The following is a 27,145-nucleotide window of genomic DNA, read 5'->3' on the forward strand; positions in this document are numbered from 1 at the left end:
TTGATTGATTGACAGATGCTACCGAGACTCGCAGGAAATTTGAGTTGAAGTAACTTTGCCAATTCCCAATGGCAGAACGTCAGTCCAATAACCTTATTTCATCCAAAGCGGATTCTTTGGGCAATGCAAGAGCCTCCTTCAACTACACTCTTCTGAACAAGGTCGAAGATTTAATACGATGCCGTCCATCCGTTCTAGCAGCACATTAATTGCGGCCTCAAGTCGTGGATAAGCAGGGGAGGGGACCTGCCAGATGGGCCCGCTGAAACTTATGCTGACCCGCCCTGCCTCTGACCTCAGGCTGGAGCATGTCACTGGCATCTGCGCCTGTTCTTACCCTTCCGTGTCCCTTTGTTGGTTCCGCGACAACTATTTTAACGCCACTCAGTCTTTGGAAGTTGCAGTCGTCGCAATTGCAACCGGCCGATCACAACAGCGGCGATCTCGAGTCATGGGGGAATCATTTTCTTCAGTCTCGGGGTATCCGTGAAACGGCCCCAACCTCTCCACCCCAAGCCGAGGCTTCTGAAGCGACGTCAGCCGCCGTTGAGTCCTTCTCTTTCGCGCCCCGTCGTCTCATCGGCCTAGTCCAGTGTGCGGCTCATCCACCCTTCATCTTACCTCCTTGTGTCAAAGTTTCTACTTTTATCTCACGGTCCGGCATCTTTTCTGCCAAGCATGCAGAGCGTCGCAACATATGCACTCCGTGGTCGTGAAATTGCTGGCAAGTTTGCCAACCCACTGCGGTCCTGCCAGGGTATCGCAACTCAGGGAGCTACCCGTTCCCGCCTGATAACGAACAAGCCTTCGATAAGAACCGAGCCGAAAGGGGACGGACATGCCAAATTAAACCACTTCTTGTTGCCGACGGCCAACTCTTTACTAAGCGGATGTGGTACGAAAACCGGGCGCAAGACGGCCATATCCAACGGCCAGTGCCGATCTTCCGCTCTCCAGTCGCTCATGCTGTATTCAATCACTCCGCGCCCAACAGCCGACTTGCTTCTCTGCTCCTGCAACGGCAGATTTGCCCGGCATGCTAGGCCCATTGCCCACCCCAGAATCGCGGAGGCACCCATCTTTTCTCGAAACTTGGGCAGCCCAGAGCCGAGCTCGGTGTCGATCCACTCCACTGCGGAACGGTAGCCGACAGAGATTTGAATGGCTCCCATGAGAGGCTAGCATCATGACCAGCCCTGGAGGTGGGGGGTGGGAAAGCCGGACAGCCGCCGATTCAAAAGCGACCATGCCCCGGTAATTGTTGCCGTCTTTTGGTCGTTTTCCATCTCTTGATGTTTTTTTTGCTTGGTTTTGCCCGTGGGTCTTCCGAGTTGAAGTCCTTTTTTGTGCTTTCCTGCCTGCTACAACTCCTACCCTGATTCCGATCCCACTTCGGCACCGAGTTCGGCAAACATAATGGCCGCCACATCACACGATCCGGAAAAGAATCCTTTTCCGTCTGAGGACACTCCCAGCCGTGGCGATGCAAATAGTCAATCGAGCGACAGTGAGGATGAAATCACGGAGGTTGGCCGGACTGGAGACAGGTCCCGTAGGTCCCCGGATCCCGAGTCCGACGAGGACCCATCCGCCGGCCGAGATGAGGCCCCGGCTAGAACACGGTCCCGAGCCTCCTCCAGCCGCTCCTGTGCCCTTTCGGTCGTCGCCAGGTCAAAAAGACGCGGACTTTTCGCCCAGCTAGCCGCCATCCCGGAAGTGGACAATCCGTACAATTATACGAACAAGACGAAGTGGACAATCACCCTAATCATCGCCCTCGCTGCCGCCGTCTCTCCCATGGGGTCCTCCATTTTTTATCGTAAGCTTGCTGCAAATCCCCGGGACCAAGCCTCGTATATCATTAACATCGGCAAGCCGCCCTGCCTGAAATGTCCAAAGAATTCGGCGTCACGCCCACTGTCACCAACTTGTCTGTAGCATTTTACATGCTGGCTATGGCCATCTTTCCGTTGTGGTGGTCGGCATTTTCAGAGACGTTGGGTCGCCGGACCATCTACCTGCTGTCTTTTGCTCTTTTCGTCGTGTTCTCCATCCTCAGCGCCGTGAGTGTAAACATCAGCATGCTCATCGTGATGCGCCTTTTCGGCGGCGGTGCCAGCGCAAGCGTCCAGGCCGTGGGGGCCGGTACCATTGCCGACATCTGGGAGCCGCGGGAGAGAGGCCGCGCCATGTCCATCTTCTACCTTGGTCCCCTGACGGGGCCTCTCCTCGCTCCCATCATCGGCGGAGCGCTGTCGCAGCGATTTGGCTGGCAGTCGACCATGTGGGCGTTGACCATCTACGGAGGCCTGGTCTTCGTCATGATCCTCTTCTGCTTGCCCGAAACCCTGGCGCGCCCCAAGCCGCCGGCCCCCGTTCGTGCGGCTTCGGAAGGAGAAAAGGTGGCACTGTCCCGGACGAAGACGACCGAGTCGGTCAAGGTCCACTCGAAGAAGGCGGCGGCGCTGCTGAAGAAGTCCTTCATCGACCCCCTCTCCGTGCTGCTCTACCTCCGCTTCCCGCCCGTGGCCATCACCGTCTACTACGCGGCCATCACCTTCGGCGCCCTCTTCGTCGTCAACATCTCGCTCCAGGCGACGTTCTCGCAGCCGCCCTACGGCTTCAGCGAGCTCATCATCGGCCTGTTCTACTTCCCTTCCGGGCTGGGCTACTTCATCGCCTCCCTCCTCGGAGGGCGCTGGCTCGACATCATCATGACGAGGGAGGCCAAGAAGGCCGGCCGCTACGATGCCAATGGAAAGCTGATTCTGCTTCCCGAGGACCGCATGCGCGAAAATGCTTGGATCGCTGCGACGATATACCCTGCGTCCCTGATCTACTACGGCTGGGTGATGGAGAAGGGTCTGTTCTGGTTTGTACCGTGCATCGGTCTCTTCACCTTTGGTGCCAGCTCGATGCTCGTTTTGTAAGTCAATCCCCCCTCCCCACCCCCTAATCTTTGACTCTCTTTCCTGATATCGACGGGATCCTTTTTTCTTGCCCGTCGGCTCTGCCTCTTATCAACCGGGCTCCGCTAACATCGCCCCTTCAGTGGCGCCGCCACAACCATGCTAACGGAGTTCATGCCCAAACGGAGCTCGGGCGGCGTCGCGGTCAACAACTTTGTGAGGAACATTTTCAGCTGCATCGGCGCGATCGCGGCGCAGCCCGTCATCAACGCCATCGGCACCGGGTGGCTGTTCACGATACTGGGCATCTTTACCTGGGTCACCGGCTACATTTGCATCTGGACGCTGAAGAAGAAGTCTCCCGAGTGGAGAAAGAGCATGGACAAGGCGTTGAGCAGCTAGCTGGCTGTCCCGTCACACCCTTTAGCGCGCCCGCTAATCGCATTCACATGATGGCATGGCGCGGCTGCAAAAGGACGAATTATTGAATAATAGATTTGTTTGGATTTGCTTTGGTAAAGGAAAAAAAATTAAAACCTGCACGAGACCATGGTTGCCCGCACACGTTTGCCATATGAATTTGCGCCCGTTTCCTCCCCCCACCCTCCTTTCCCTCTTCCTTTGTTTTAAGCTGTTGCGCTGGGGCTGACGCCGCGCTCGGCACAGTACTTGGCCACCTCCTTCCGCAGCGTCAGCTTCTGCCGCGAGACCAGGTCCATGACGTCCCGCAGGTCCTCGCCGAGGTCCCACTCGCCCTCGCGCCCGCCGACGGCCTCGTACAGGTTCTCCATCTCCTCGAGGATGGCCTCGAGCTGGTTGGGCAGCCATGTGACGATGGGGCTGCCGCCGGTCGCCGTCGGGTGGCTGGTGCGCTTCAGGATGTACTCGCGCGCGAAGCACCAGTGGCGCCAGCGGAAGTCGCGGACCTGGTGCAGGATCAGCAGCCACAGGCGGCGGGACTCCTTGACGGCCTCCTTGTCCTCGTCGCCGAGGCCGTCGGCGGAGAGCTTCGTGGCGAGCGCGGCGTCCTTGAGGCCGATCTCCAGGGAGCGGTCCTTGACGTGGAGCAGGAACTGGCGGTGGTTGCTGGGGCGGTAGGACCTGAAGTCCTTGAGGATCTCCGTCAGCGGCGTCTCGGGCATGGGGACCTGGAGGAGGTTGTCCATGAGGGGCACGATGGAGTCGTTGGCGCCCGACTCGCCGCGGAAGGACATGGGCTTGTTGTCGTTGACGCCGTCGTACACGACGCCGTTGGGGAACATGCTCTGGCTGGTGATGCCGAAGATGAAGGTGCGGAAGCTGGTGTAGCTCTGCGGCCGTGACTTGTCCCACATGGTCTCCATGGTGTTGTTGATCTTGCGGAGGGCGCCGAGGACCTCGGAGAGGCCCCGGTTGAGGCCTGCGCGGTCCAGGGGAGAGGAGGGAGAGGAGGAGGAGTGGAGGGCGGCCACGGTGCCCTTTACGAGGGGACCCGTGTTCTTCACCATGTCGATGTGGACGAGGACGAAGCCCGCCTCGGATGAGGTCGGGTCGAGGCCATGCTCGAAGGCGCGGATCAGGCGGATGTTGGAGTACTCCATGCCCTTGGAGGGGTCTTCGAGGCGGTAGTTGTAGAGAGCGTATGAGCCGGCGTATTCCATCCAGGGCTTGAAGCCGGTGCTTTGAGGGACGGTCGTCAGTATGGGAAGCGTTGGGTTGGACAGAGGGTATGTTGAAATGAAATGAAAAATTTGAAAGAGGAACGCGGGCGAAGGAAGAGTGGCTTACATGTCAGCGCAGCGCGCGATGGGAAGTGAGATGCTCTTTGGCAGAACATCCCGCGCGAGACCGTACCCCTCGCCCCGGACGAAGCGCTCGTGGCAGGGCTCGAGCAGGTAGGCGGACGCGAGGAAGGAGTAGTCGCGATACAGCGCGTTCATCAGGGGCAGGTTGTCCTTGTACTTGTCAATGGCGTGCGTGAGGTCTGGGAACTCGTTGTCGACGGTCTCGCCGAGCTTGGATGAGGCCAGCAGACCGGGCGTGCCGTCGAGCTTCTTGACGGGCATCCGAGACAGGATGGACTCCAGGGGGGCGAACTCGGAGGGCAGCACGGCGACGGGGTCCGCGCGGGGGAGAAAGCCGCGGGTGGTGGAGACCATGAAGGCCGGGAGGGAGTTGTCCTCGGGACGGGGGTCGTCGAGGACGGGGAAGGGGGTGGAGTCGATCGATCCCATTGTGACGGGTGAAAACGTGGGGTATTGGGTGGTGGGTATGGGGAGGGTGTGGGCTATCTGACGATAATGGCGTGGTTTGTGTGTGTAGGTGTATATTGGGACCTTGATTTGGGTGCAAGGCCGTGTATGTTGACTTATACGGCTTTGATAAGAGCGTGTAAGTGATGTGCGTATGTAAAAGTGCGGGAAAAATTCTCTAAAAAAGCCGAATTATTTCCTATGAAGCAGAGAAAGTGTTCTAGAAGCAGGCGCTTGATGAGTGTGAGTGCAAGTTCGAATTGCTGAAATGCCACCATTCGGCGCCGTGTATATACTTCGTGGCCGGAATCGATTCCGGCCTCAAATGAGGGGGTGCCTTCCCTCCGTGCAGACATGACACGAAGCCCCCGTCCACCGTCCGTCCATTTCTGTTTGTCATATCATCCTAATCTCCAGGTCACACGGGTCATCCGGATAACGAAGCCAAGGGGTTCTCCCCCCTTCTTGCCAGCCACGCCCTTGCATCCGGCCGTCTGAGAGGTTGTCGACCATGATAAGCAGCATTCCTCTCCACCTCACAGGCTCGCGCACCCTAGATGCGCCCCATCGCAGACTGCATACGACCACCTGACGTCCTTCTCCATTTGGCAACACAGGCGAGAGGCTATATGAGTTGTCCGGCGATGACAAGCCGCTTTGCTGTTCGAGATGCCGAGTTTTTGTGGTCCTGGGAGACCGGTGCAGCGTGTTGGAGATGGAGGGTGGTCGAGTAATGACTTTCTATGGCCCCACTTTTTGACCGATTATTGCCGCCGTGGCCGGAACCGTTCCGGCCTCTTGGCCCACGGACCCGGACTGGGCTGGCTGAGACACTAACAGGTTTCACTGAGACATAAGATAGATAATTGTTAGGCTGATAAGAGAACGCAGTTGGTTTTTTTTAACGAATGCTCTGTAATAACGCAGTAAAATGCCTATCTGTTGAAGATACGACTCACGCCCCCAATTTCCCAGCCGATGTTGCATCGTCCAGGTTGGAAAAAAAAAAAAAAAAAGCCTCCAGGTTTAATGCCAAAATCGTTTGCTTGCTGTGTTAAATGAATGTCGTAATACTCATGAATTTCATCCGAAAAATCGTCCGTAATCGTCCATCATAGTCCATCATTATCTGTCGTTGTCCGTCGTCATTCTCCTTCGTCGTCCTGTCTTCTGCGGCGTACACCTTGCAAGCTGTGAGCGTTGATAATATACGGCCAGGGAGACATAACCCACCTTGAGTCCGAAGCCGATTCTTGCTATTTTTCTTCGTCGCGAGCGAAGAGGAGTCCAGAATCGCCAGGGAAACTTTCCGGTTCACGGCGCGACGCTTTGAGGGCCGGCCAGGAGTCGGCCGCGCTCATGCCCGACTCCAAGACTTCATCCGTCGTCGTCGAGGCATCGAACTCAACCCACGGTTCCCATTCATCCTCTGGCTCCAGATCCCGCTGTATGGTAGATATGGAGCTCGTGGTTTCCTCACCATCTGTCTCCACGACGGATCGGACGACCCGGGCCACCGCCGAGGAGCCATCCTCATACACATATTCTGTGAATGTCCGGGTTACCGTCGTTTTGCACCGCGTGCCGGTCGTAACGGACGTCGCATATTCCGTGGTAAGAGGCCCGCCAGTTCCTACGCCAGAACTTGTCAAAAAGGGGCTTGGGATAGGGGGACTCACGTCGGGGATGGTTGGCCCACTGCCGGTGGCAGTAGGCTGGATGATCGATTCCGCCGGCGACGAACTGATTGGACCCGAGATGCTCACCGTGCTAGACGGAGATGGTGCGGCACTCCCGCTGGGTGAATTGCCGCCAGACGCAATGATTGCCGCGAGTTGTCTCCCGATCGACTGAATGAGATCAAGGAGTTCTTGCAACTCCTCCTGGGATACCTCAATGCTGCCAGCTTGCCTCTTTGCGATATTTGCAATCTCCACTATGTTGGGTTTGCGATGACCACCGTTCCAGTTCCTTAAGAAGCTGTCCAGTTTATTGTCGAGGTCCTCGGCGGCTTGGCTCAATGTTTGGAGATCGTTTGCTGGAAGCTGGGCTGGATCGGCATCGGGGGTCCGGCCACGGAGGATTGCGCCGGAAGCACCCTGAAAGGCGACATGTAGAATGACGCAGATGTGAAGAATCTTGGTGATGAGATACATGTTTGGAATGTTATAGTAAGTAAGGGATGATTCTATTCATAAGACGCTGGTATCGAGACTTCTCGAGGCTCATGATATAGCCGTGTGACATTGTGGTCGACATAAACACAGCAACACATTCCAGAGATTGGTTGATGTCCTCTTACGCGGACGCATTCCTCGCGTCGCATCGTCTCTCGGTCAATAACGGATCAAAGGCGACCGTAATTAACAAAACGACAACGCTTGTGTGTCATTCCAACGGCGGGCAACAACTATTGGCGTGGATGGACTGCTTCTGTGGCCTCGTAGGCGTGACGGCGCAAGACATCTGGCATTTCTCAAATTTCGCGGTCGCGGCGGTGGCTTGGAGGGTGGTGGGTCGGGATGATAGAGCAAAAGCGTGGCACAGAGGAGACATGGCGATGATGCCGTTCACGGAAGTTACTTCTGATTGTGGAGCGTTGCAAGCGTAGGAGTGGTTTCGGGATGTACGACCAAGTTTGGCTTGGGGACGGCGACAGTACGTGTCGCCGATGGGACCGATGGTGATGATCAGCCATAGGCGACTGTGATGCATGACGCAGGTAGAACATCCCTGAGAAGGAGTTGGGCGACGGATCAAACGCGAGTTTGACGGGTCGCTCGTGGTGAACATTGACAGTATTCGCACGGATGCGATGAAACAAGGAAATATGAATGGCTACGGGTATTTATCGCTGGCCTTTTCTTGACCGTCAAATATAATGCTTCCTCGCCCTCTTCGCTCACGAGTAGTAAAAATTTAAATAAAAGCCAAACCGCCTTACCCGAATGCTGCTGATTGAGGCAACGGCCACAGCGGGGGCCAATGGCGATCGTCTGCGACTCGCAAGTGCGTAACGATGATGGGGAGGCTTAGGATGCAGTGAGACGAACAAGACTGTTGCCTTTTCTTATTCCGTAGGATTTGGCGGGTTGGGCGGGCTCACCGGAGCTGAAGTCTGGCCTCATCTCCATTTAGGCTTGCGCCATTGGGCACCCTGTTTCTGTTGGTGTCGGGTTTGGGATGTTTGAACCTCGGAAGTACGATTCGTTTTCGCCAAGTGGGATTGGAGTTGGGGTTGAAAGCATTTTTTGTATCCATACGACAGGGAAGTATGGGCACGGCAGATGCGGGAGGCTTTTGCTCTACCCCTTTCCACATTTCAGGGCTTTCGTCCTCGGCTTGCATCTGTCCTTGGATACCTGATCTCGAACGTACTAGGTGATCAGCGGGTTGTTGCTGTAATGGTTGTGATGAGCGGATCGCGACACAGGTAGCTGTCCTCGAATGCCGGTTCGAACGATGAACCAAACGCAAAAGGTACAATATGAAGGTTTTCTTGGTCATTCTGGCGTCCCTGTCAGAGGCCCGATGTCCCAACCTGAATTTGGTGGAAATCCGTTCGGAAATCATCCATTACGGTTTGGTCCGCTTTCGCCCAGCTGCTCCTTGCTCTCTGGATGGTGCTCTTGCATCGGCAATTTGGTTGTCACAGCGGCTTGGGCGAGGGCGAATGAGGGTCTTTTGTGTCTGCCTGTGGTTCCTCGGCCCCCGTGATGCAGTGGAGGCAGTAATCCAGAAGGCGAAATGATGACGGATGAGGGCTTACGGTGCCTAAATTTATGTCACAACGACGGATTCACATGGATTCCAGACCGAGTCGGAAACCTGCAAATCGCCATCGCCATTTCAGAGTTCTCGCGCGCCCTGAACAGTGTTGAAGTGCGCCAGCCAAGGGTTGACATGGGCCATCGGGTGTAATGGTGTGTTAGTCTGAGACTTTGTTTGCAGTGCTATTGATCGTTGACCAACCCAGTCAGGATCCGACACAGTTCATCCCGCTGTAACTTTTTTTGCATGTGTGTCTAAGAAAGAAAAGAAGCCCCCCCTTCCGCAGAAGAATGGATAAAAAAAATCAGATTATGGAGGCATCTATCGCCAGCCCCTTTGACAGGCTATCATAATGCACATGGCTTGTTAGAGGTGTTGGATGCATCGTGCATAATGCATTTCCGGTAGTAGCACTTTAAGACAGGACAGATGGCCCGTATTTTATGTGGTCTGGGTTGCAGGTGTCGCTCGAGCAAAGTCGTGTCGTACGTAGCCTTGAGGGAAATAATTTGCAATACCGGTACATACACTCAAAGTCTGAAAGGGCCATGGATCAACGTCCGGTCCTCCGGGAGGTGCTGTGGAGAGAGTGGAAGGTAGTGTGCTATCGCCATTTTTCGAGTCAAACCATGCCCGAATAGGTAAGAGGCAGCTGGGCCTTGTCACGAGGCCTTCAAGTGTTTCGCCTTCGCCCTGGCAGGCAGACGGGATGAATGAATGGGGAGGATTCAGGCTGGGCGAGAGTCTGAGGCATGGAGACGTGGAGAAAGTGAGAGAAGGGCAAGGGCGGCCGGGGAAAGGACGGGAAGAGAGGCGTCGGACGAAGAGAGAAAGTAAGGGAAAGGAAAGGGGAGGGACGGTGAAAAAGTGTGTGTGTGGTGCTTGTTGCTGAGCTTCCCATTCCCAGTTGCTGCTGCTGAGGTCAGAGGGCGAAGGGTCCAAGATCCAGTAAGATGCGTTCAACCAGGAAGGACGGGAAGGGAAAGTCCACGTTTGCCAGTCGAGGTGAGCGTGTGCGCGGTGCGTGGATGGCCCCCCGAAGGGCGGAGGGTGCCGCAGTACGTACCTTGCCTCCAGACCGGGCTGGCTCAGATCCTGGCCGTCCTGCACGTAAAATGGGCAATCGGCCATGTACCTTTGTACCTCTGGAAGGGGGAAAATACTCCACCCGCGCATCCCTTTCCGGCCACGGCCCCCCAGGTCTTTCGCTTACCCACAACTGCGGTGCTGCGCAGTGGCAGGTGCGCGAGAGGAAGCGAAAGCTGGAGGTCAATTCTTGAGCGAGAGCCCAGCACCAGCACCCAGCACCGCACCGCACCCAACCCAGCATGAGAACCGTTTATTGTCACGCCGCCTGGTCTGGCGCTCTCTCGAAAATGAGACGCCAAACTTACCAGATGGACTCCCCCATAAAATAAAAATTCTCTCCTCTCCCCATCTCGTCTTCCCATCCACCCTCCCATTCCATCCATCGCCTACGCAAACCATCACCACCTCGCCGTCGACTATGCGAGTCACCGACGCGAAATAATCTGCCACCGAGAGAACCCGCTCCGCACCGCTTCTCAAAGCAACGCAACGCACCGCCCAAAACCTTGCCAATCCCTTACCCACCAGATCACAACCAGTGGCCATTGGATGACTGGCCCGACCGCCACCCCATTCATCAAAGCAGCTGTCTCCGACAAAGCCACAACTTCCTCTTCTCCAGCTCCCTGTCGCCTTCCCTTCGAACTTTCGCTCGTCATCTTTCCTTCCCACGCCCAACCCGCATCCACTTGAATCCATCCCACAACAAGCAACCCATCGAAATGGCGTTCGCCGCTTCTGTTAGCCGACGCAAGTCTAATGGAGGCAAGGGCGGCCTCGTTGTTACCCTCACTGTCACTGCCGACAAATTGAAGAAAGTCCTCGACGATAGCCCTGTCAAGGAAGATTCGCCTGTCAAGATGGATGTCGAAGAGACAACTGAAATCAAGGAGACTCAGGAATCACAGGACTCGCCCGCCACCTCAACCACGCTGCCTGCCCCTGCTGCTATGAATGGCGAGAATGCCTCCGACTCCAACCCCGGCACACCTGCTGCCGATGGCACGCCCGCTCCTACATCCATGGGACCTCCTACGGAGGGGGTCAAGAAGAAGGGTACCAAGCGAGGCGCTGGTGCCGCCAATGGCTTTGGGCCCGATGGCCAACCCAAGGTCCGAGGCAAGCCTGGACCCAAGAAGAAGGCGAGACTGTAAGTTCAACCTACGTGCTATCATGGTCGCCTCGTTCTAACTTTTTTATGCAGTGAGGATGGCACAATTGACCCGAACGCCCGCGCTGGTGCTGGCGGACACAAGCTGGGACCCAAGGCGAATCAGGGCGCCATCAACGCCGGCCTGCGGGCTCTCGACCGGTCCGGCAAGCCCTGTCGCAAGTGGGCGAGGGGCGGCTTTACCCTCAAGAGTTTCACGGGCATTGTGTGGGAGGTTCCTCGCTGGACCGCACCGCCCAAGATGACCCTCGAGTCCACCCCCGAAGACTCTGCTGCTGCTTCCGCCGACGGCAGCACCAAGGAGAACAAGGAGAACGACCAGATCAAGAGCGATGCTAACAGTGCCGCTAACAGCGGCCTCGATGTCGAGATGCGGAGCGCACCCGGCAGTGTTCCGGCCAGCTCTCCGGCTCCCATGGCCATTTCCGCCGCCTCATAAGCGACGGAATCTTGTCGATTTTGTTTTTTTGTTTTACGTCATGGAGATACGCCAACTGTAGGTCTATCGCACACATGTCACAACAGCTTGGAGTTCGAGGATAATGGGCAAAGGGGTCTTGGGCTGATATCATATGACAAAGGCATATATCGTCTTTGCATTATCTGAATCAGACCCTTTCATGCGGCATTAGTCCGCTGGCGTTAAGGACACATGGAATTTTTGGTTCAGCATGACAGCTGCCAAAAGGGGACGGCGTTTGCCTGGACAGGCACAGAGTGTATACTACGAAATTGGTTGCATGCATGAGAGAAGCTCAGCTGGCAATAGAATTGATGCCATCCTCATGGCCTGCCATTCAAGTGATTTATATATGCGTGTGCGACGACATAGCGACACAGCTTTGACGCGGCGAGCGAAAGCAGCTGGTGGTGGTGTGTGTCGAGACCCTCACTCTCTGATGTGGAAAAGCCCTACCCGACGGGGAGATGAATCGCGAGTGCATTGTGCATTCCGTCGACAAGCTTTGGTCGGCGAAACCGAAGCGGGTTGAGTTTGCGGGTCGCCGACATTGCCGACTAGCAGTCCAACCACCTCGGCCATGTCAGGCGGGAGGGCCTTGCTCTTTGCTCATTTGATTCGATTGCATCAAAGCTCGTGATAATGCTGCCCAGGAGCCTGTGTTGACTTGATGGGGCGCGGTAAGCATTGTTTTGGTGGTTCAGTAGTGGCCGAAAACAGGTGGGAAACCGTCCGTTGGTAAAGTGCGAAGAGCATTGGTGCCCTCCTGTCACGATTCCCCCGTCCAGATCATTTTGCCTCGTTGTGATGGACGTTGGTATCAGGTCGGGGCTTATATAAGCAGTGGCTGGGATGCGGAAGCCCCCGATTTCCCGGTTGGAATTGGCGATTAGGTAAGGCAACAAGACAAGCGTGTCGTGGGCCGACAGAGAACACAGTGTATACACTGTATGATGGCAACGTTTCTTTCTTCTGAGGCTTGCAGTAATCGTCTCACTCGGGAATCGCTCCTTTGTCCGCGTGGATGGCATTTGTCCCAGAGAGTCCTAATCGCAGTATCATCATGTTCAGCGGGATAAGTCGGCCATTTACTACCCGGCTGGGTGGGTTCTCTGTGGCTGATCGGTGTTTCGACTGCAGGACCGCCCGACAGTGTACAGGGAAGGGAGGCTCCGATAGCACCGTGCTAGCGATCCCTGGGACGTCTTGCCTGCAGTAGGGGGCATACGCCTGCTGTGAGTGGCCCCCGTTCGGCGCCTCAACTGGCTGGTTAGCCTCTAACAATGTCTTTGCTCTCGTGATTGTTTAGCGGCATCTTGCACTGGGACGACGGCGGACACGCTCGGGACAGGCCAAGCCCAGCACCTCAGCAACACACCCGCCTATCATTTGTCCGCGCGCTGGACCTCACCTCCGTCACTGCACCGCACCTGCACTTCGCATGGATGCAACTCTCCACACGTTCCGTCCACCATTGCCTCTCTCCCCCCCTCGGATACCTTGCCAGCAACCAGTACCTTGCCGCTACACTCTGTACCGCCCCATCTCCCCAGAGCGATAGCATCCGACCTCAGCCAACCCCCATCTTTCGACCTTTCATCGCTGTGTTATCATGATAGTTGAGCTGTCCTGCGCCGCATCATAGCACCCACCAGTCGTCCCTCCGTGCGTTTCCAGTTCCGTTGGTAGAGCGAAATAAACCTTGACCATCCCACCGTCATCCGTTAGAACCATCTCCCCACCCATCATAGTAGTGCGACTCGGCCTGAACCTCCATCTCAGCACGCCATTTCGAAGCCGACTGCTCGTCGGGCCCAACGAGCTCCTGTTCCTCAAACCGACCGTCTTCGTGCATCCACCCGAGAATACAGTAACTTGTCATCACAGGACGAACACAGCTGCCGCCGAGTCCTTTTCCTGGGAAGCTCCGACTGCAGCTTCTCGGGGCTTTGCGAAGCTCCTGTTGCGGACAAGACGTCACAGGTACGCCGAGCTTGCCGCCCCCTTCACGAGCCTCGACCCCTCACCATGACGAACCCGTTCCATGATTCTGCACACTATACGGAATCCAACACACCCACGGGAAGCTCTGGTCTTCTCCCAAGACGCTTCTCCTACGCTTCAGTCGTTTCCGGAGCACCGCCCAACTATAACCCACCCTACCTCTCTCACCCCGGTCGAACCTCGGTCATCTCTCAGATTCTAAACAACTCCGACGACATTACCTTCGAACCGGCCCCGGGCTACTATAATCCAAGCGGGGACGGCGATATGGACACGGATAGGAACGGCACCGGCCTGAACGGCGCGTCCGGGCGGTGGTCGCGAGGTGCCCAGCTACCTTCCTTTTCGAGGGTCTTCGATATGTTCATGGCGACCCCGTCAAGTGATCTCGCAGGCGGCGGGAACGGGCACGGGTTCTTCGTGCCGTCGTATCTGACGGGATCGACATACGTCCAGCGGTTGGAGGAGGCGCACTGGGCGAAAGTACAGGCGCAGAAGGAGTCCCAGGCCGCCCAGGCACAGGCCGGCGGAAACCTGCCTACGAGTGCAAGCAGCGTCAGTCTTCACAGCAAGCCGGCTACGCATCGGGGGGTAAATTACGACGTCATCGAGAAACCCCCCGCATTCGAAGAGGACGAAGCATTTACCCCGCTACCCACGAGGTGGAATAGGGACGACAAGTACGGCGCTCTGGATATCTTGTCGGATGGGCTGGAAGTCAGGTACACCGGGCCCAGAGGTCAAACAGAGCGCGATCACGAAGCTTTCAGCATACGCGCAGACAACCCTATGCCCCCACAGTGCGGTATCTACTATTTTGAGGTCCAGGTATTGTCGGGCAAGAGGGATGAGTAGGTGATTCCATGGGCGAAGATCGAGAATTGTGCATCAGTCTGACCCGGATTTTACAGCATGACGATTGGCGTCGGATTCTCGGCCAAGACTGTGGCACTCTCGAGACCCCCGGGCTGGGAGCCGGATTCGTGGGGCTACCATAGCGACGACGGCCATTGCTACGCTGGTCAGAACGGCGGCAAAACCTATGGCCCTCCGTTCACTGCGTCCGATGTTATTGGCTGTGGTGTCAACTTCCGCACTGGCTGCGCTTTTTTCACAAAGAATGGCCATTTGTTGGGTACGAGCTGATTCATTCCACCCAAGGATGCCAGCTATTTGCACTGGTGACTGACTTCCACCAGGTACTGCTTTCCGCGAAATCGGAAAAGGAAGCAGCCTCTATCCTACAGTCGGACTGAAAAAGTCAGGAGAACACGTCCGCGTCAACTTTGGCCAGACACCATTTGTCTTCGACATCGAAGGCATGATGACGGTTGGTTATATCCTCTCCTGTGTTGTCATTGTTGATTCCTACCCCCTTATGGTGATCACGTTCATTTGTCCTCGACCCTGGCGACACCGCACTTCACTTGTAATCTTTGCTTCATTTCAAAATGCAAATTGGGGACACACTCGGCAGGGGCGACAAGGCGGTGCTGCTATGACGTTATCGCCATGACGGCGGGTGGTATAGACATATCACACGAGTCGTCGCGAGCCTGAAAAATATCCACTCCCCATAATGAACCAAGGCTGATCAACTCAATTCCAGAAAGAAAAGGAGCGTATCCAGAAGGAGATTTCCGAGACAAGTACAGCGAGCCTAGCACCGGCGATGAACGAGACGGAATTGATCCAGGCACTTGTACGTTGATGTGATGTCCGCTGTGTAATGGCAACGCATCACTGACTTGCTACAGGTCCTGCAATTTTTACAGCACGATGGCTACGTCGAGACAGCGAGAGCTTTTGCTGAGGAAATCAACGCCGAGAAGAAGGCGTTAAGTCTCGACCCGAACGCCACCATTGAAGGAATTAATGTTAAGGACGACGAGCATGCCAATAAGCGGCAACGTAAGATCCGTGGTTACACATATCTATCCCCTTTCTGACGATTTTCTAGGGATCCGAAGAGCTGTGCTCGAGGGCGACATTGACAGGGCGCTCAAGCATACTAATGCATTCTACCCTCAGGTCCTGAAGGATAACGAGCAGGTTTACTTCCGGTTACGGTGCCGTAAGTTCATCGAAATGGTTCGTACCGCCGCAGAAATGAGGACTGCGTCAGAGGCAAAGAAAAGCAATGGTCACTCCAGCGCCGAACTTGGCACCCAAGCAATGGACCTAGACGCCAACGGCACGGAGAACGGTGCATGGGACCAAATGGACACCGAAGACTCTACTGACGCCCCCGTCGACATCAACGAACTCGAAATTGCCACACTGCTGTACGGTCAGGAACTCCATGCAGAGTTCAAGAACGACCCCAGACGCGAGGTTACGAAGCATTTGGCGGACATTTACGCGCTTCTTGCTTATGCAAACCCCCTGAAAGAGAAAGACGTCGTCCATCTGCTTGACAGGAAGGGCCGTCTAGCAGTGGCTGAGGAGCTTAATTCGGCAATCCTCTGTGAGTAAAAGTCGTCGCTCAATTCAGCAACCTGCTGGCTAACGTATGACCAGTGTCCTTGGGCAAATCTTCTCGTGCCGCTCTCGAAAAGGTCTACGCGCAGACGAGTGTACTGCTCGACGATCTCCGAGAAAACGGCGGTCCAGGCGCCTTTGTCTCGTTACAGGACGTCATCGAAGATATTCCAAAGTCCCAGCCCTTCTAAAGGGCTCGGCGGCTCAGACAGGCCTCGTTGCTTCCTGCTGGCTTCAAGGCTTGTTGTCGGGGTATTGCAGATGGTATTCCACTCTGATGTGAACTTTTAGAATATGTGTTTTTTCTCCTCCGCTTTTCTACACACATCATCGGCGTCAGGCTTAGTCTTGGAGTGGGAATGGTAACTCTACAGTCGGCTTTGAGGATTCTTGCATTGGTTGATGCGGCGGACGGGTAGGTAGTCCACATAGGTCTCGCTTGTGGCGTCTGACGCCGCTGCACAAATGAACATGTTTTCAAATGAAGTCGCGCGTCTTGGCAAGCGGCGACGAAAAAGAAGCTGGAAAGCAGTTCCTATCCGCTTTCCTCTTCGTGATCCCGAGAAAGGAAACAATCAGGGACAATAGAAATTCTTGTGAGATGAGACCAGAGAGAAGCAGAGTAAGTAGGACGACGCTTCCCCCCCTCCGCGCAGGTTGTCCATGACCTTCCTTCGCGCATGCTTGGTCAGCTCATCGCCCGGCATGGAGGTGGAATTCAACTCAAGGCCCAACCCCGTTGAAGAGTACTAAATAAAGTTGATTTTAAAAAGGCAATGCTAATGGGCCGTGTCTATGGGCGAGAGAGAATCTATCAATGTGTGATGGTGACATGCCGGCGTCGTCCAGCCACTTTTGGTCTACTACGTACGTGGCCGTCGGCGGACGACTCTAAATACAGGACAAGACTTTGTTTTCTTTCTTGTCCACCACCTCCGCGGCTGCGATGTGTTTCGAGATCAGAGGGGGGTTTTTAGGAGGCTCTCCTATACGAGCACCCCCTCGTCGTCGGGAAAGTACCTCGCCGCCAGCCTCTCCCTGTGCCTCACGAGAACGGGGAACTGCTCCAGTATCGCCGGCAGCGTCCGGTCCACCCAGCCGAACTCCTCGTCGAGCAGCAGGTGCGTGTAGGCAAAGACGGAGGCGTCGAAGAGGGTCGGGCCGTCGCAGCCAAAGAACCACCCGCCCTGGCCGTCCTTGCCGCCGGCGGGGCTCTCGCCGAGAAGCGCGGCGAGGGCCTCCAGCGCGGCGCGCGCGTCGGCGTAGACCCGCGCCGGGTCGACGACGGCGGCCCGGGTGGCCTTGAGGACCTCGGTCTCGGCCGCGGAGCGGACCTGGTGGGCTAGGGCGAGGCGGACGACGGGGTTGTTCGACGCCGGCTCGATGTATAGGCGGGACAGCAGGGGGGCGTTTGCGGGGGAGAGGTAGAGGGCGTGGAGCCAGGCCGTGCGGATGCGGTGGTCGAGGAGGGACTGGTAGGCTTGCTGGCGGGCTTCGGGGGGTGACGGGGGCTGCTTCTCCTTCGGCAGTGTGCTGTTCGCGAGGGCCCAGGTCTCGAGCTTGCCTCCGGCGACGGGGCGGAGGGGCGACGGGGGGAGGAGGTAGGGGAGGGCGCCGGAGGGGGAGGCGTGGTTTGTGGAGGGCACGACGTGGAAGTCCACGCCAGCGATTTTGAGAAAGGTCTGCGCCGGGCAAGGCCTGTTAGCTAGCCAGCCGCGTGGAGGGAGAAGGGGGAGGGGCGCATCAACTTACCTGCCACTTTAGGCACGAGGGGTTGAAGCTCGGTCGGCCCGTCGGGGCATCGTCGTCCGCGATGAAGACGTAGAGGGTCGGGATGTCGCGGCGGGAGGGGGCGCGGAGGGGCAGGTCGTTGGGCGGGTAGACGGCCAGGGGGAAGCGGCGGAAGAGGGCGGCGACAGGGGCGGGGACGGCGAACCAGCTTCTCGGGGTTTGGTCCGGCATGGCTGCGTGGGCTGGACGGCGAGGCCGGAGTTGGGAGCGGGCAAGGAGGAGGTGGAGGAAAGGCCGAGCTATGGCCCGGAGAACGGAGCTCTGCGGTGCGGGTACGTAGTTTTCCGGAGGAGGGGCTTCTGCTGTGCTTCTGTCGCGTGGCTTGCTGCTTGCTGCCTCTCTGCTGCTTCGCTTTCCTTGTTGGTCCGTGGGAAAGGGCAGCGAGCGAGGGGTGGGTGGTGCCACCGAGTACAGGCAGCTTCGAGGTTGGGCTTGACGTCAGCTCGTGGTTGGTCGAGGGGCCTTGCTGGAGACCGTGTAGGATTATCGCAATGCACTGCTCTCTACACCGCCCATCTATCTTCGGAGTAATCTATCGCGTCCCCATGCGAGATAAGGGCCTATCGCCTCGGCGCATTCGGGGGGGGGGGTGGGTAGGTGGGTGAGGTGGTGCGAGAGGTGGTCCAGAAAGGCGGCTAGTGTGGCATGAGTTTTTTTCTTTCTTGCAGAACGGGACCTGAGAACTGTGGGCGGGCGGTCTGTTCGTGGTTTGGATAAGCTGCTGGCAAGCTGCAGCGAGTCTGCAGTGTCGCTTGCAGAGCGGGTTTGCGGCGCTTTGGATGGACCCTGAATTTCTTGCGCCCCCCTGTCTCCGATGGCCTAATTTTTTTTCTTCCTCTTCGCTTTCCTTCTCTACGATGACATCCTTTCCTCTCCTTTCCCTTAAGGCATTAGATCCTCTGTTTCCGCCGTCACGCTTAAAGCAGTATTGCATGCAGGATGCAGTGCGCATAGCGGTACCAAAGCCGACTGGTCCAGATCCATGATCCCGTCCTAGGCTGGCTGGGAGGGTATAGGAATTCCGCCCAAGGTCTAACTAAAGGTGAGGACATCGGCGCCCCCGGTCGGTGAGTGGCTCCGGATTAATCACGGCGAATTCGAGAGGGATTCTAGCGGGCCCATCCAAGGGACGGTGCCTGGGTGCGAAATGGCTCTCGGTACTCTCGGTCAATTTCCTCGCTGAATTAGCCTCCCGTCGACGCGTTTTCCGTCCGGCGTCTGCCCTTTGAGTGGTTGTACCTCGGCGGAAAGCGGTTTTGCCTTGACACTGACAGCAACAACCGAGAGTGAGTGACAAGCAGCGGACAGGCACAAGTGGATGGGGAGGGGCAATGTCTGCCGCGACTCATGCAGATGATGCAAGTGCATGCGCCAGGCCAACACCAGGATGGCGTATCGGTCGATTCCATACATGCCTCCATGCTCGCTCTGGACCTCCGTGGTGCTCATCCTCCCATCGAGGACGTCCACTGTGGTACTCCGTATGAATTGTTGACTCGAACACCAGCCAACTAACGGAGGGCAACACCGACTACAGAAACTACACTTGCGCGCTGCAACCTGTTTGCGGTCCAGTCGACCAACGCTGCATGGCCCTGGGGGAAGGTCCAGGAAGAACCTTCCTAACCAAGCAGTGGCCTACTCATCCGAGACAATTGTGGAAGCAATCCTGACCTACTGTCATTAATTGAGGTTGCGCTCTTGGTCGCATGCTGGAGCGTCAGGCTCCGGATGCTGCGCTTTACGATAGTGCCTCGAGAGAGTGAGAGGGGCTAACTACTAAGGAGCAAAGCGAGAAAAAGAAAATCAAAAAAGGCATCAAGGCAACAAGGAAAAGAGAAAACCCCAGCGTTTCGCCATTATGTGGAATTGCGCGATGTTTGCCGCTGGATCGGAAGAGAGTGGTCCTATTTGAACATCATTATGTGTTACCCGCCCCGGGGCATACTCATGCCGAAGGTATTCCGAGGTCTGCGCTTGGTTGGAGAATTGAGACTCGATGGAAACCCCAGCGGGGCCGAACATGGGAGTTAAGAGATAAGTGGATATGGCGAGCGTGGAAGATTTCGATCCCGAGATTTTCCGCGTAGAGCCAAGGCCAGGGGGCGGGAACATGCCGATTGTCAACAGGTCGCAAAACAAGCGACGAGAGGTCGGTGACGGGGAAAGGAAGGTTCAGGCGCGAAACTTGTGTGGGGGGAAAAGGAAAGCGACAAACGGATTCGCCGCCAGAATCCTGTTCGGCTCTTCTTCACATGTTGCCCACCGCGGCCGGCCACCCCTAGCCCTGCCTGGGCTGAGTGTGTCCCATCTCTCGTCTGTCACTGTCGTCTTTTCCTCCCCCCAGCCCCGGCCCCAGGCGTGGAAAGGCCCGGGTACTTACTACGTCAAACCAAAGAGGTCAAGAATGGCGGCGATGCGATGGCTTCAGCGAGGGAAAGAGGGGGGGATCACAAGCAAATGGGAAATCACAGGGCAAGAATCAATGCCCATTCCCTCATTTTGACTTTCCCACAGTCTGTTTCCCCAGGTTTTTCTGGCTGGCGACCTCGTCGAGGCTTGTGATTTTCGCCTCTCCCCGCAGTCCCTTTCGAGATAGAGTTCAGCCCGCACCAACACCAATAACATCATCACGCACAGTCGGTACTCTAGACGCCTCTGGTCTCGCCACATCTGAAGACAGTCTTTGGACGGAATGCTGCTCCGTACGTGCCGAGTCCGCGATCCAACGTCTCGCATCGAATCGAACTCGGCTTCGTATCGCTTGGTTGTCTCGCCCCCCTGGGAGGGATACTGCGCGTCCGCTGTCTGTCTGTCAATCCGTACACACGAGAGGAGAGGATAGGCATTCCGCAACAAGGCAGGGCAGCATGCATGGGCATAGCGCAATCTTAGCCTCCAGGTGGAGCAGAGCATGTCATCGTCGGGCTGTTCCCTCCCTCCTCCTAGGCCGGAATCGAACGAGGCAGGCTTCGGTGCATTGGTTCCTCGTCCAGGCTTGCCAGGGTCGCTTCGCCTGGACGGTTGATGCGATCCAGTACGATGCGGAGAAATGGCTCAGATTCTCGCAGAGGCGCAACACGTAGCAGGGTACCGGTACATGGGAGCGGGTACGCCCTCGCGCCCCCATACCGCCATGGTCTGCCCCTTCGCCCTACCCCACACCGCGAAACGCTCGCCGGCGAGAAGACCGACCTCCATCCGCCGCCCTTGATTGCCCATTCACCGTGGTCCCCGAACAGCTGTCCCGGTCGCTCGAGCCGCTGATCCGCAAAGACCCTGAAGGGCTCGCTGAGTCGCGAGCCGAAGTGCAAAACCCTTCCCCCCCGCCTCAGATGGGGGAACATGTACCGATACTTTGCACATGGGGGGCTTGGTTACTGCTTCTGGCGACCTTTACCGCGAGCCTTTCCACCCCCGCCATAGCAAACAAGCAAGCTGGGCCGCTCTGTGCCCCCTTCGACGATGGATTAGCATGCGTCGTTGTCTCCCCGTACGATGCAAAAGAGAAAAGCAGAGCCACCTACAAGCATGCGCAGTGGGACGACGACCCGGCGTCATACCAAGCTCCGGTCCCCCACCCCCAACTTCGGACCTATTATCGCGGCTCCAGGAGTCCGTCGGGTCTAGGGCATTGAGTGTTCATGGATTAGACTGTGAGAAACAACGTGAAGGCGTGTCGTCCCTCTTTTTTTTTTTTTTTCCGCTCCCTTACTATTGCCCAGAAAGAACTGGAGATGGGATGGATGCTGCTGCCGCGGCTACTCTCCGTGTGTACTTTGGCTAAGTAAATAACCACCTGGCAGCCGTCTCGGTGTTGCGTCGGTGGATGGCAACCAGACCATCAGATTCTTTATCCTCGTCTCGCCCACCCCAAATCGCCCATTGCCATTTATCTCTCCTACCCCCATCCATCCATCCTCTCCCACGCTTCGGTACACCCACACACGCACCTCATTTGGGACAAAAAGCAAGTCGACTGGGCAGCCTGAGCCAACCCCAATCAAATCAAGCCCATCACATCATCACTCACACACCCACACGTCCGCACGAGCTACACTACATCCCAGCCTTCTTTGGGCCCAGAATCCTACCCGAGCAAGAAAAGAAAAAAAGGTGCTGCCCACCATCATCCCGCAGCCTACGCAAGCCCGCATCGACTACCGACTCGCCTTAAACGACTCCCCATCCCACACATAAGAGTCGTAGCATCCCTCCGCGCCTCCGTGTGGCCTAGTTTGACCTCGCTCTCTGCCTGTCTCACCAGATTTGCCCTCTTGCATCCCTCACTCTCAGAGTATTTTACCACCTTCCTGCCTCGCTCCGCCATCTGCCTCTCGCTTCCCCTCGCCTTCGCCCAACTCATCCACCGGTTGTCGACTGTCACCCGCCGCTGTTGCAAGGGTTGGTTATCCGCAATCGCGCCGAAACCCAATATTGCATCCAATATTGTTGCAAGCAAGACAGCGGTCCCGCAATTAGCCCGGCACCGACACCAGGGGTTGTCCCACGATCACTTTAAACCTGCCGCTTGCCTCAACCCACTCCAAGGTCCCACGGCAATCCCGTGTGTCTGCAAATCCTCGACATTCTTCTTAAGAGAGCAGGATTATCCGCCCGCTCATTTACTCGGCGCCTCATTTTTGCCCTCCCTACGGTCCCTGATCCGCCCCCGCCTGACATCACCTTTTCAGGTACTTGCGCCTGGTCTCACATATTGAGCGAGGATCGGCGCCCCGAAATCGAAGATCTGGGGAATATAATACCACCAACCATCGCTCCCTAGTCCTGCCTCCTAGCCACACCTACCACACCCCGACAGTATTTCTTTCGCCATCGACGGAAGATACTATTGCAACCCACCACAACCACCGCAACAAAGCACACCAACACCGCCACCATGAACGCACCTGTCCACTCCCCCAAGCGCCAGGACTCCACGTCCTCGGTATCATCGTCGTCTTCGGACATGTCGCACACGAACCAGATGCTCCCGCCGCCTCAACCCACCAACCAGGCCCCGTCAACCGAGTCTTTCCTCCGCGATTTCACCCTCGTCGCCGAGGCCGCAAAACGTGCCCAGATGGCCGTCATGATGCGCGACTTCGAGACTTGCGGCCTGTCGTAAAGACACTGGGAACCCAATCAAAAAAGGAGTCTGCGAGGCCTCCGCCATGCCGGGAATTTTCAGAAATTCCACCCTCCCCCTCATGGCTCGGACCTTGCAGATTTTCTTGGGTTATTGGACGGGGCCACTGAAACATTGTGGTCTTGACAAAAAAAAAACGAAAGAAAAAAAAAAGCCGAGGCACTGCAATGGTTGTCTCGCACGACATTTCGGGGGATCCAGGGAGAAGAGAGTCCCGTCCCATACCGTCTTGGTACAACTCGTTCTCTCTGTCCCCCGTTTCCCCACCTTCGGTCGCTCAAACTCCTCTCCACTCGCTACGGTGTTCAATCGACCCGGGAAGTCCTCCGGGGGGCCTCCCATCGTTTTTGCATTCTTCTCGGGGATCCATGAGGAATAGACCTGCTCGGACTCATTCGGCATCTACCATCATTTCATGACACAAATCGGCGTACACGGGAAAGGACATATTGCATTGCGGGCAGGGAACATATTAGGTCTTGTTCAGGGAATAATTTCACACACGGGGCGTCAAAGGGTTAAAGGGCGTTATTGCATCCAGGGGTTTCAGGCATCTATATCTACCACGCCCGCCTGGTTGGAACTTCTTTTTTGCATGTATGAATACCACCTCAGGTGGGGGAGATATCACCCCACTTAGATATTACTACTATTTTACACGTTTTTGAAGAAACACTTGGCCGGTCCTATTCTGTCTGGTCTCTCGATGGCTTTCACAAACTGTATTACCACCATGTAATCATCGTGGCAGGTTTGGCTGAGGCCACCCCCAAAGGGGTTTTCACGTCGCCCCGTCGTTCGCGCCCTAGAAATCGGAGTCCGTTATTGAGAGCCCGACATCCGCAGCAGGAAAGCAAACAGCAAAACAGAATCGACTGCCTACACTACTCGCACCGCTGCTACTGTTACATCTTCGAAGCCAGCACGATGCCGCCGTCGACCGTGATGGTCGCCCCCGTGACGAAGGCGCCGGCCCTCGACGCCAGGAACAGGCAGGCGCCCGCGACGTCTTGCGGCGTCCCGATCCTCCTCAGCGGCATCTCCTCCTCGAGCGTGGCGCGCATCGAGTCCAGCGTGGCCTTCATCATCTTGCTCTCAAAGGGGCCGCACGCGAGCGTGTTGCTCGTCACGCCGCGCGGACCGAGCTCCCTGGCGAGCGCGCGCGAGAGGTGGTGCAGGCCCGCCTTGCTGGCGCTGTAGGCGAAGCTGCTCATCAGGGGGACGCGGAGGCCGTCGACGCTGCCGATGTTGATGATGCGCGCCGGGTCCGCGTCGGCGGCGGCCGCCTCGAGCAGCGGGGCCGCGAGCTGCGTCAGGGTGAAGACGCGGTGGAGGTTGAGGGTGAGCAGCTTCGTCCAGGCCGCGTCCGGGTAGGCGTCGAACGATTCGCCCCACGCGGCGCCCGAGTTGTTGACGAGCACGTGCAGCCTGCCGCCCGTCTGCCGCGAGAGCTCCTCGACGAGGGACTTGCAGTCCTCGAGCTTCTGGAGGTCCGCGGGGATCGCGAGGGCCTTCCCGGGCCCCCTCGCGGTCAGGGCCTCGGCCGCCGCCGAGCACGCCGCCGCGTCGCGGGACGAGACGTAGACGGTCGCGCCGTTGGCGACGAAGCCCTCCGAGATCATGTAGCCGATGCCCTTGGCACCGCCCGTCACCAGGACGATCTTGTCCTGTAGGGGTGGGGGGGTTCGCAGGTTAGCCTTCGGGTTTCCATTTTTGGGGAGGGGGGAGGAGGGGTGTGGTTCCGTGGTGGTGGTGGCGGGCGGAAGGTAGGGATGGACAGATAGATACCTTGACGTTGAAGAGGGATGCGGCGTCCATTGTGGCGGGTTGCAGGTACTTTGTTGTCGTGCTCGTCTGAAATATACTTATATATATATGTATATCCCCTCCCCGGTTTGGTCCTGTTCCTTCTTCCTCGTCTTCTTTTGTTTCACGTAGTCACAGGCGTTCAATTGAAACCAAGTGAGATGCGGGCAGAAGGGCGGACCGTTTTGAATAATTATCTGGGAAATTGTAGTAGTTGAGGGCAAGCTCTCGGCTGGGTTGAGAGTGACCGCGGGAGCTCCGGCCGCGCGTGAGCTTTTGGCGAGCCGAGGCTCAATTCGTGGGGGAAAGGGGGAGGAAGGGTGGGGTGGGGGTGTGTGTCTGGGGTTGTCTGGGCCGGGAGCGCGATGGGATATACCCCCAACTACATACGGAACCACCGCAAAACTTAGGTATTCTCTATCAATGCCCCCGTCGGCACGGCAATTCGACCCAAGATGCGACACGGTAAGCTTCTTGTTCGACCTCCCCCTTCTCTTTCTCACCGCGCGCTGCGACATATGGCCGTGAACCTGCAGCTGTGTCCCGGTAATCGTAATGGGTTATGAATGCATGAAACTGTTTCTAACCTATGCGCGCGCTCGTATCTATCCAACCCTCAAAAGTCTATTGTCATGGTCATCCCGTTTGCCGCAGCCCGCCAACGCCGTTGCTCAAGTTCAATTGTTTGTCCGTCCGTACCGGGTGTCGACACTGGCTGCAATTGCCGGCAACCCAGTGCTTTCGACGCCTCGTGTTTATACTAATATATGCCCCCTCATTTAGTGACGGGCACCAGACAAGATGCCGCCTACTCGGGAACACCAAATGTGACCCGGTCCCATAGCAAGAGCGCTATGCATCCGCAACCATCGCCCCGCGTGCTCACGACATCGATGACCTCGGGCTACGCTTTCGCATAAAGGCCGGCAGCCTCGAGGTCTTCTTACCCTTGCTCTCCGTCGTGTTTGTCGCCTTCTCTGGCGTGCCCCCCGCGGCAGCCGCCGCCGCCGCCGCCGCCTCCCTCTCTTTCCGCGGGGAGCAGCAGCAGCCCATGGCGGCGTGGAGAATGAAGGCGATGCAGCTGAGGGCCGACGCAATCCACATGAAGACAAACATGCGCACGCCGAGGACAGCGTTGATGTTGAGCTCCTGCTGCTGGGTGAGGGCGATGCGGGCGCCGACGCTCATGACGGTCCCGATGATGGAGGCGACGGTCACCAGAAGGGCCGCGATGCCCGCGAAGATGGACATGGGCAGGCTCCACCACCGCGTGCGCATGACGAGGGGCGTCGCGAGGAGGAGGGCGGCGCAGAGGGAGATGCCGGAGATGAAGAGGCCGAACATGACCTGCTGGCCGATGCGGAGGATGTTGAGGATGGTGTTGACCTCGGAGGGCAAGGCGATTGTTGCCCCGGCCAGCAGCTCGTTGGTCAAGATCTCGATGGGGTTGAACCACCACATCCGCTTGGGTGTCGAGCAGTAGGTGACGCCTCTGGGAGTGCCGTGTTAGTATGCATTGCGTTGCGTTGCGTCTCGTCGGTGTGTGAGATGCCCGGTACTTACTCATCGTTGTATCCCTCACAGAAGTTCCAGAGGCCGACCTGGTAGAAGTCGTGGAGACCTAAGCTCCGTGCTACGGAGTTGAGGAGGACGGCATTGGCCGAGGAGAGCGGGATGATGTCGGAGACATCGAGCTTGAAGAAGTAGATGTCCGTCAGGACGGGCTTGATGGAGGTGTTGCCGATGATGACGAGGATGAGGAAGATGATGGCGATGAAGTAGCAGACGGCAGCGGCGATTGCGCTGTTACGGCGGTGCTTCGCCATCGTGAGAAAGCGTTTGGAGATTCTGGACGGCCGGGAGCGACGTCGTTAAAGGGCCCGGATGTGGAACGAACCCGATCGGAATCTGGGGATGGATCACTACTTGCGGCTGTTCCCCCAGATATCTAGCGAGTACGTGTGGGTGAGGACGAGATGACGCGGTTTTCCGGGGCCCTCTCTCGTTGCCGAAGGTCCGCGAAGAAAGAAAACGGAAATGTCGGTAGTTTCGAGGGACGACTTGGTTGGCCAACAGTCAGAGCTAAGCAAGTGTTTCTTGGGGGCAAAGCTGTCTCGCAGAAAGGGGATTCGGGCCTATGTTCACAAAGTCTATGCCGGTCCGTGGGTGCAAGACGCCAAAGGGTCGATGATGACGATGGGCATCAAACCAATTCTAATCCACAACAAGACCCCAAAGAACCCGGGCAAAATTTTGAGTGAATCCAGAACGAGGAGAAACAAA

General features: G+C 57.0%; 9 protein-coding genes across 9 annotated transcripts; 4 read left to right on the forward strand and 5 right to left on the reverse strand.

The window, feature by feature from the left end:
• Positions 1–1,416: 1,416 nt before the first annotated feature.
• On the forward strand, positions 1,417–3,311 carry EsH8_V_000536 (major facilitator superfamily domain-containing protein; the record flags this gene model as incomplete). The annotated part of the gene is made up of 3 exons (XM_083273052.1): positions 1,417–1,819; positions 1,876–2,926; positions 3,053–3,311. 3 exons carry the CDS (start codon positions 1,417–1,419, stop codon positions 3,309–3,311), a joined length of 1,713 nt encoding a protein of 570 aa, XP_083125767.1.
• Positions 3,312–3,535: 224 nt separating this feature from the next.
• Positions 3,536–5,122, reverse strand: EsH8_V_000537 (uncharacterized protein; the record flags this gene model as incomplete). The annotated part of the gene is made up of 2 exons (XM_083273053.1): positions 3,536–4,568; positions 4,677–5,122. The coding sequence occupies 2 exons, from the start codon at positions 5,120–5,122 to the stop codon at positions 3,536–3,538; spliced, it is 1,479 nt and encodes a 492-aa protein (XP_083125768.1).
• Positions 5,123–6,396: 1,274 nt separating this feature from the next.
• On the reverse strand, positions 6,397–7,296 carry EsH8_V_000538 (uncharacterized protein; the record flags this gene model as incomplete). Its single annotated transcript, XM_083273054.1, has 1 exon — positions 6,397–7,296. One exon carries the CDS (start codon positions 7,294–7,296, stop codon positions 6,397–6,399), a length of 900 nt encoding a protein of 299 aa, XP_083125769.1.
• Positions 7,297–10,722: 3,426 nt separating this feature from the next.
• Positions 10,723–11,610, forward strand: EsH8_V_000539 (INO80 complex, subunit Ies4; the record flags this gene model as incomplete). The annotated part of the gene is made up of 2 exons (XM_083273055.1): positions 10,723–11,150; positions 11,205–11,610. The coding sequence occupies 2 exons, from the start codon at positions 10,723–10,725 to the stop codon at positions 11,608–11,610; spliced, it is 834 nt and encodes a 277-aa protein (XP_083125770.1).
• A 2,049-nt stretch (positions 11,611–13,659) lies between these two features.
• Positions 13,660–16,307, forward strand: EsH8_V_000540 (uncharacterized protein; the record flags this gene model as incomplete). The annotated part of the gene is made up of 7 exons (XM_083273056.1): positions 13,660–14,486; positions 14,547–14,770; positions 14,835–14,965; positions 15,245–15,337; positions 15,393–15,546; positions 15,596–16,102; positions 16,156–16,307. 7 exons carry the CDS (start codon positions 13,660–13,662, stop codon positions 16,305–16,307), a joined length of 2,088 nt encoding a protein of 695 aa, XP_083125771.1.
• Positions 16,308–17,102: 795 nt separating this feature from the next.
• Positions 17,103–18,078, reverse strand: EsH8_V_000541 (uncharacterized protein; the record flags this gene model as incomplete). The annotated part of the gene is made up of 2 exons (XM_083273057.1): positions 17,103–17,798; positions 17,869–18,078. 2 exons carry the CDS (start codon positions 18,076–18,078, stop codon positions 17,103–17,105), a joined length of 906 nt encoding a protein of 301 aa, XP_083125772.1.
• Positions 18,079–22,807: 4,729 nt separating this feature from the next.
• On the forward strand, positions 22,808–23,035 carry EsH8_V_000542 (uncharacterized protein; the record flags this gene model as incomplete). Its single annotated transcript, XM_083273058.1, has 1 exon — positions 22,808–23,035. The coding sequence occupies one exon, from the start codon at positions 22,808–22,810 to the stop codon at positions 23,033–23,035; it is 228 nt and encodes a 75-aa protein (XP_083125773.1).
• Positions 23,036–23,961: 926 nt separating this feature from the next.
• Positions 23,962–24,874, reverse strand: EsH8_V_000543 (uncharacterized protein; the record flags this gene model as incomplete). The annotated part of the gene is made up of 2 exons (XM_083273059.1): positions 23,962–24,723; positions 24,845–24,874. 2 exons carry the CDS (start codon positions 24,872–24,874, stop codon positions 23,962–23,964), a joined length of 792 nt encoding a protein of 263 aa, XP_083125774.1.
• Positions 24,875–25,744: 870 nt separating this feature from the next.
• EsH8_V_000544 (SUR7/PalI family-domain-containing protein) lies at positions 25,745–26,688 on the reverse strand (the record flags this gene model as incomplete). Its single annotated transcript, XM_083273060.1, has 2 exons — positions 25,745–26,354; positions 26,426–26,688. The coding sequence occupies 2 exons, from the start codon at positions 26,686–26,688 to the stop codon at positions 25,745–25,747; spliced, it is 873 nt and encodes a 290-aa protein (XP_083125775.1).
• Between the last annotated feature and the right edge of the window lie 457 nt (positions 26,689–27,145).

This window comes from Colletotrichum jinshuiense, chromosome 5 (assembly GCF_051148585.1).
Source record: "Colletotrichum jinshuiense chromosome 5, complete sequence".
Taxonomy (NCBI): domain Eukaryota; kingdom Fungi; phylum Ascomycota; class Sordariomycetes; order Glomerellales; family Glomerellaceae; genus Colletotrichum; species Colletotrichum jinshuiense.